Source organism: Leuresthes tenuis, unplaced genomic scaffold, assembly GCF_036924035.1.
Source record: "Leuresthes tenuis unplaced genomic scaffold, fLeuTen1.0.hap1 SCAF_4, whole genome shotgun sequence".
NCBI classification, from domain to species: domain Eukaryota; kingdom Metazoa; phylum Chordata; class Actinopteri; order Atheriniformes; family Atherinopsidae; genus Leuresthes; species Leuresthes tenuis.
Genome location: NW_027325358.1, coordinates 12534985 through 12543318, shown reverse-complemented (window position 1 = coordinate 12543318; position 8334 = coordinate 12534985). Strand labels below are relative to the sequence as shown.

The window sequence follows — 8334 nt, the reverse complement described above, 5'->3', positions numbered from 1 at the left end:
ACTTACATGTCTACACTTCACTGAACATATGTAGCAGGATGTTTCAAATCAATAAGCATTCTCAACAAACAGTGTCCCTGACCTTCTCTTTCGCTAGCTAATTACCGGGGAGAACAATTAGACTGATAAGTATCATTTAGTGTTTTCCCCAAAGAGGAGGATTCAGACTATTCTAATACAAATCCACTTAATTTTTCATCCTGCTTCCTCATTATCACCCTAAATGGTACCTCTATAGCAGAGCAGGTGCAGGCGGTGGAAGGATTTTGTGAACGGTTTGATGGTATTAGAGAAAAAATGGACAGGGCTTAAATCTTGAATGGTGCTGCTCTGAGAGAGACAGCTCACCTACAGTGTGTCATTAATGAGGTAGAAGACATTAGCTTGTCACCACCCTAACTTTGCTCATTAGCAGGGAGTCATCGAGTCTGTGAAGCCTGCAAGGACCAAAGTGCCCAGTATGAGGCAGTCTAATGAACAGCTTGATTCTTGTTCATTATAACTGAACAACTCAAAATTGTGATAAAAGAAAAAACAAACTTGGGAACAACCATTATAAATGTCAATTAGCTGTCATCAAATTCATTTTTAAAAATCACCCAGAGAGAATTCCTCTTTATGTTTGAACCGGTGACTGAAAGACCCATGTCACCACACATTCTGAGGAAACATCTATCTTTCTTGCTACATATACATCTATTCCCTTTATTAGTCTGCTGTTGGTGTTCACCTCACAATCTTCCATAGGCCATTACATTCTGCTTTTCCAGCTCACAACTTCTGTTGGGCAGAAACACCCTTCCAGTAGTCCAAAATATCATGAAGGTCTTCATCCTTGGCAAACTGCACCTTTTTACGCAGGGCATGGCCTGCTGCTATATAGGATGCTTCTTCTCTGGGACTTTTCTTATATGGTCGGAATCGCTCCCAGATGCGCAGTGTGCTCTCAGATGAGTACTCCGGACTGGAGGAGTAGCCAGAGTTATAGTTGTGGTGACGAGAAGGGGAGAGCTGGGAGTAGGTGGCCGTGGCATCCCTCTTGGTGCGGCCCAGTGGCTTGAGGAATGAGGCTTTTTGGGCTGGTGAGGGCGATTCGTTACCCCCCTCGTAGTAGAGTGCAGGAAAGGAGTGCCTGTGCTCAGAGCTGTGGTAGTCTGGCTGAACTTCCAAGTGGTGCTGCTGCCCAGGGCCAACGATTCCACATCCACCCCCATTGCCATTATTACATCCAATTCCTCCCCCATTCAAACTAACCCCACCACCATTTAGGTTTCCCTTTCCATTCCCGTTACAACCCCCTACTGCGCTACCTCCACTTCCACTCCCTCCCCCACAACCAATAGGACTACCCTTTTCTGTTGGGTACTTGGATGGATCACTGCGCTGTTCAGGGATATCCACACTGAACACTCTTGCGTTCTTGACAGATCCTGCAGCAGGAGCACCACAACGGTTTTTCACTACAGCAGTGTCAGCACTCAGCTGCCTCTGAAGGGGCCGCACTGCATTAGCTGGGGGTGGGTCACGGTAAGGAGGGGAGAGAAACCCACCACCACTGATGCCAGGCCGCTCAGACAGGGGCATGACCAGGGGTACTGGGGCCATAGAAGGTGGATGAGGCTGCTGATGTAGCTGTAGGTGGGGCTGAGGATGGGACTGAGGTTGTGGCTGAGGGTGAGGCTGAGGATGAGACTTTGAATACACTTTAGGAGAAGATGCCATGATCTGATCTCCAGGATGGCCTGGAGAGAGGGGCAGAAGGTTGCGAGGGAGGGATGCAATGCAAGGAGGCTGGCAAGAGGACACAGAGTTCCCACTGTCAGCTGTGGTCACAACATTAGATGAGGCATCCAACTTGAGGGCATCAATGCAATTGTTAATGATCTGGTTGACCTTGTCTACCTCTTTGGCGATGGTGGAGATCTCTGATGCTGAGCCCCGACCATCATCATCAGAATCCTCCCCAGCCTCTGTCCCATTTTCAGCTCTACCACGCATATCAACAACTACTTCCCCTCCTACCCCTGGTCCTCCAGCAGCCACAACTCCATCTCTGCTTTCCCCTGCCATTCCTGTTGTCCTAACATCCATGTAATTGCCTTTGCCGCCCATCGCCTCAGAGAAGGCAGTGGCCATTTTTTCTACTTGTGGCAAGGTGGAGAGGCGGGAAGAACTGGTGTTGGCTGATCCATGGAGCATTCCTGTACTAGAAGAGGCAGATGGTGGCAGCTTGCCTCCCCCTCCTCCTGAATGGTGGTGTTGGTGGTGAGCCTGCTCCTGAAGATGCTGCATGGCTCCTGGGTCATTGGCCACTGCAGCAGCTGCCTCTGGACCATACCTAAAGAAGCATAGATTCACTTTATAACAAACAATACATCTGGACTCATCATTTGGTCCCCTATTGTTTACTTAAGTTGCTTTCTTGTTCCTTAGTTTTGTATGTGTGTGTGCATGTGTGTGTGTTACAAGAGAATGACAGTCATCTCTGATTTAATAGATTATGTCATATAGATTATGCAAACTTACGGTGCCAAAAAATGCAATACAAAAATGGTTGAAAGAATTGTTTACGTAGATTGGAATTTGATTACGTTTTTCGACATTTAGACCAAAGTAATACAGCAATAAAACAAATAAATCCATTCCTACGACATAACTTAGTCCAAATATAGAAATTACACCGTAAAAACAAATGTTGCTGTCATATCTGTTGTGGTTAAAACATCCCAGACTTTCAATAACCAACATACTAAATAATTTCACACCTCATTTCCAGAATTGTTTTCTTCACACTTATAGCTTTTTGCTTTTCTTCTTGGATGCGTCGTCGCCGAAGACAGTAATAGACAAATCCAAGCACAATGACCATGCCAAAGAGACATCCCAGGATGGTCATAATGTAGTGGGTAGTTGTTGATGGATTGGTTCGATGGTCCTCGGACCCCACAGCCCGTGTAGTAAAGGACAGACAGGTGTGATTGTAGCGCTGAGTTTTACTTTTAGAAGCCACACAATAAGTGTAGTTAGTATGAGGTTTCAATTTGTCCAAAGTAATTACTTCTGTCTTGTTTTTAAGAGGCATGATGTCTTCAGCATAAGTGTGGTTGTACTTGGAGAGGATGTACATCTTACTGTATGGATGTGGAATGTGCACTATTAAAGAGGCAGTGTTGAGGGACACTGCTTGAAGCTTCACAGATATCTGATGGTTAGAGCTGGGGTAGGGAGTGGACGATACAATTGGTTGTTGGTACAGGCCTTGGTCTGGATTGTCCATACCCATCCCTGAGCCATCTGGATCTGGCATCTGGGAGGTAATTCCTGGAATGATCACACCATCACGACAGTCAGATAAAAGAATATAACGAGCATTTCTTCCATGGCCAGGCACTGGGCTCAAGAGTGGGTAACCAGTCATTCCTGGAGGGGTTTCACACTGAAGGCGGTCATAGGTGTGGGTTACATTATTAAACTCTTCCAGCCAATTGAGAAAGCTGTAGAGCTCACAACCACAGTGGAATGGGTTTCCTGCCAATTCACACACCATCAGCCTGGTAAGGACAGTGAAGGTAGATGGGTCAACACGAGCCAACTTATTGGAAGATAAGTCCAGACTACTGAGATTGGGGCACTCCCAGAAAGTGTTGGTTGCGATGACCTCAATGAGGTTGTGTTGCAGAAAGAGACACTGCATTCGACCCAGACCTCTCAACATGCCTTCAGTCAGGTTAGTCAGTTTGTTGTATCCAAGTTGGAGAACCTGACATGGAAACACACAATAGACTTTTGAAATATTCAATAAAGACATGTAAAAACAACAACCAAAAGTAATTATCATTTGGTTTGTCTGGTTGGCATTTCTAACTCAATTAGTTTCAAAACTTTATGCTGCTAATGTTATCAAAATAAAAAACCCAAATTCCCCAGAAAAATTCCCCAGAAATAAACATGAGAATAACTGCAACATGGCACACTTGATATAAACAATCTGTCTGGAGAGGTGTCCTTTTCATAACCTGCTTAATTAAGAATTTTCTCTTAAATATGATTTCAGTTACAATAGCAACACAAAATTTGAAACCTTGTTTGAAAAGTGTATAAATACAGTTGAAGAGGACTATTTTTTTCAGTTCTGTCTTTCAAAAGATTTGTTTCCTAAAATATTTACAATAACTCATGTAAGTGTGTAGGATTTAGTGACATCAGTCAATTGAATACCCTCACCTAACCCTCCTCTTATGAGCGTGTAGAAAAAAACTAATAAGAAAGCCAAAAACAAAGAAGGCTAACTGTAGAGTCAGTGTTTGGTTTGTCCAGCTTCAGACTGTAGAAACACAGTGGAGTAACTTTTGTAGACTTTATAAAAGAGTACACACAGTGTCAGTAAATACAAAATAGCTATATTTTAAACATAGATACCCCATAAAGTAGCATGGTGTGTAAATTAAGATAAATAAATCAAATTACATTTAATTTAAACATTCAATTTCTTCCTCTCATCTTGATTGCTACACACTATAATTATTCAGCCAATTGATTAATTCTTCTGAAGTCTTGAGGACTTCTTGGACCTTGTCAATTTTACCTCAGATACAAATAAGAAAAAAAAGCAGAACAAAAAAGTGTAAGTAAAGACACAAAAACAGATTTTGGTTACTGATTGCAGACCTGCAGGTTGGCCTGTCCGGCAAAGGCGCCATCCTCAATATAGCTGATCTCATTCTTGGTTAGATTGAGGTCAGTTAGATTTGTAAAGCGGTACATAGAGGTGAAGAGCACTGCTTTGAGTTTGTTCTCATTCAGCCTCAGGTCATGAACCTAAAAAAGAAAAGATAGCAGATGATTTTCGAGTGATACATCGCAGCCATAGACGAACACCTAAAATTTCTGCCAAAAATGGAATCAACATATCGTCAACATAACGTTCTTGGCAGCAACATAGAAGACTGCTGCCTAATGACTAGTTTCCCCAATTATATATCTGATAACACTCTGCATTTTTACATTCTGTATGCAAGCAGCTGCACATCCCTCTAGAGTAAGGAATAAATATTGACACTAAAATTGGAGAGTAGTTGCGTAAGATTTTCATTAGGTCATTTAATTAATTAAATTAAATTAATGAAATGTGCCATTACATAATAATTGTGCAACAGCTCCAAAGACCTAGTTTGAGTTGCTGTATATTAATTTAGCCTTGATATTATTCTAACAGCTTTACAATTCAACCATCACTGTAACAGAATTTTATTATAATTATGTGATATGTAACTGCAGTTCCAAAAATGGTGAAGCAACATTGTGAATCAATATTGTTTTAAAACAACAGTTATACTATTAAAGCAACCCATATACAACCAAAAGCTTCCCATTCACAGTATGGGTATTATGTTAGATAAACACAAAATTAGACTTAAATGCAGTTTTGCAACAGTCATGGTAACAATACCATGCATGCATCAAAATACATGGAAGCAAACAGTTTACTAGAGGTGGCTGTGGTGGTATAAAAGGTCTACTGATAGAAAGGCGTTATACTGACCGTGCTGTTGATATGCTGGGGAATGGTCTCATATGGAGGCTGGTTCTGACTGCAGATAGCCAGCCAAACGTAACCTTTATCCCCCTCTATCAGCCAGCAGTCCCCTCTCACAGTACCCGGCAGGTGGAGGAGCAACAATGCAGGAAGCAGGAGAGAAAGGAACAGGGAGGGAGACAGGAAAGACAAACACAGTCTGCTGACCATGGTTTGGACTTAAACTGTTTGATGTCACCTCAGTGGAAATTAAAAAAAAAATGAGTTGGTAGAGAGCAGCAGTTCAAATTCAGAACTGGAACAGTCTCAGGTCAGAGGCAAGGAGGGCAAATCCGAGTGGAGAGAGAGGAGAACGGAAAGCTTCTTCGTGATAATTAAAGCTTAGTTTGGAGCAGGGCTGCCTGTCCCCATTTTAGGTTTTCCACGTCAAAGGGTTTTGAAGACTGTCACCCCAGCAGCAACTCATGGCCCCTGATAGCGGCACGTCTTGATAACACAGATGAAGATGCAGTCCCTCTCAAAGATAGGTTGTATATCTACATGAAACACAGATAGAAAGAAGGAAGAGAGAACATTAACACTAATAGTGATAATTACAAACAATTATGAGTAAGCAGAACAGCGGTATACATCTTAGATGGTTTTGAATTAAAAGGGTGTGTGTTTGTTTTCTAAAAGAAAAGAAAGTTATGAATCCAATGCCTCTGCTACTCATCCTCTTGAAGGCTCCACAGTGATAAATCCATTAAGCCAGAATTATTTAATTAACCCTTAATAAAGCCCAGAGAATTTATCAATTTTTGTTTTTTTTTAACTGTAAGGAGACTTATGCTCTCTATTTATTCCTGTTCATTAGGAGCCTCATACGAGATTGAAATGCAGCTCCTCCATTCAGACTCTAGCATTTGATGCACTAGTAAAAAATGTGAATTGCCAAAACTGAAAGCAACACTTTTACTTTGGTGTGCGTGTTGTTGTTTTTTTTTTTCAGTGTTCATGGGGTTTGCAAATTTGCAGCTGCTGTTCTACCATTTTAGCCTTCACGTATTGTACAATGAAACAATAAAACATGTAATAGCTGCAGTTTTATAGGAGTGGAAACAAGGAGATGGTCTAAGTGGAAAACAGAGAGGGGCTGCTATAATTTGCATGTTTAACAGGATACTAGATGACATTTAGCTATTTACCTTGCTCAGAGGATTAACCATGGATTAGGCTCTAATCCAGCGTAAAATATTATGTATCTCATCACCACAGACCCTCTCTTTTTTAATTTGTTTCCAAAGTTTTGATTCCCTTCCAGGCAAAATCTGTTTCTCCAAAACATTAATGACAGCAACTTGATAACAACTAAGACAGAGAGACCTTTCTTCAACACTCCTTTTCCTTTTCTCGTTTCAAATGAATTCCCCTTTGATTTGATTTGATTGTCTGAGACAGTAAGAAATAATAAATAACATATTGCCACCCAGCAGTAAAAGCCTGTTTTAGATGCATCTTTTAAAGTGACCTATCCCTAATAGCCTGTTCAATCAGCTTTTTTACTTTCTCATCATCTGTTGCTTGGCATTTCTCAGTAAACCTTCTGGTCATCTTTTTCTGCACACCCCAAACAGCTTCAAGCCCTTCCTTTAAATTGTTCTATGGAATTTATATAGACAATTCAATACCTCCATGACAGGCCTTAAACCTGCTATTGATCCTGTACTGTTTTCATCATTATATTTTATCATTATATGGAGGTGAACTCTACAAAAAGAAGTTTCTAATCTTACAATGGAACCACTGCCAGAATGCTTGTTTTCACTTGCATTCTTAATTTGTTCATTATTCAGCTTTGAAGCAGACATTGGGGGAGTGTATTTAGCACATGTGTGTATGTGAGCACTTGTTTATAGTATCAAATGAGGAAAGTAATAATTTATCAGAGAATCAATATGTTACACTCACATAGAATTTTATTCTTCTCATTTTATCCAGTCTCTGAAACTGTTGTCTTGCCCATTTGAATGCCCCATCATTCAAGAGTTTGACAGACTTTTACAATTTCCCTCTCTTTAGTTCTTTTTAACATTATATGACTGATACAATTTGATTGCTTGTCTGACGTGGTATTTAGTGCTCTAAAAACATGAAAGACAAGCCAGTCATGACTCACTTCAAAAGGAAGTTGTTTTCTGCCCAGTCCAGTCACAGCAGCTTAGATCAGAACCATATTCTTTATTTATGATGCTGTAATGATCCTGACCACACCACTCCCTTCTGTCTTATTTTCTGGGTCACTCTCCTGTCACTCACTCCAGCTGTCGGTTTCCGTATTTCTTTTTATCTGACTGCCTGTCTTCTTCTCTCTCCAATTTTCCATCCACCTCTTTCTTCTGCCTGCATTGTTTTAATCCTGCTTATCTATGCTGCCTTTCAAAAAGAAACACAAATGAATATGCTTCATCACCAAAACACAGCCTGACACCTTTTGTGTGATATGCCTATTTTATCATATCCAAGCCAAGAGTTTTGATTTGACAGGAATCCAAAGAAAGAGACTGTTCTATCTGAACAGTCCTCTGTTCTTTCTCCTTCAAACCATGTTGCCCTTATTTCTAATTATCCCTTGTAGCTGGACTTTATTTAAAGTGCTGCATCAAACAAACAGCACAAATGATATCAGGTCACAAAACAAATGAAAAGTACCATGAGTAAAAACACAATGTGTTCAGGGTTGCCATTAGAAAACTTGTGTTTTCAGCATTGCTTGTCCTCACAGCAACATCACTAGGGAAGAGACGCTGAAAGAAAGG

The 8334-nt window shown here is 41.0% G+C and overlaps 1 protein-coding gene across 1 annotated transcript; it reads right to left on the bottom strand.

Moving 5' to 3' along the window:
• Window positions 1-667: 667 nt before the first annotated feature.
• On the bottom strand, window positions 668-5746 carry LOC140305018 (protein phosphatase 1 regulatory subunit 29-like). The gene is made up of 4 exons (XM_072383800.1): window positions 5543-5746; window positions 4669-4818; window positions 2766-3760; window positions 668-2338 (listed from the first exon to the last, which is right to left on the bottom strand). The coding sequence occupies exons 1-4, from the start codon at window positions 5744-5746 to the stop codon at window positions 772-774; spliced, it is 2916 nt and encodes a 971-aa protein (XP_072239901.1). The 3' UTR covers window positions 668-771.
• Between the last annotated feature and the right edge of the window lie 2588 nt (window positions 5747-8334).

Bases quoted from the DNA above. Each gene is read 5' to 3' on its own strand.
- LOC140305018 (XM_072383800.1), bottom strand. From the start codon at position 5,746: ATGGTCAGCAGACTGTGTTTGTCTTTCCTGTCTCCCTCCCTGTTCCTT. The intron at 3,761-4,668 runs GTCTGCAATCAG...TTTCCATGTCAG, and splicing joins CCGGACAGGCCAACCTGCAG to GTTCTCCAACTTGGATACAA. The intron at 2,339-2,765 runs GTGTGAAATTAT...ATGCTTCTTTAG, and splicing joins AAAACAATTCTGGAAATGAG to GTATGGTCCAGAGGCAGCTG.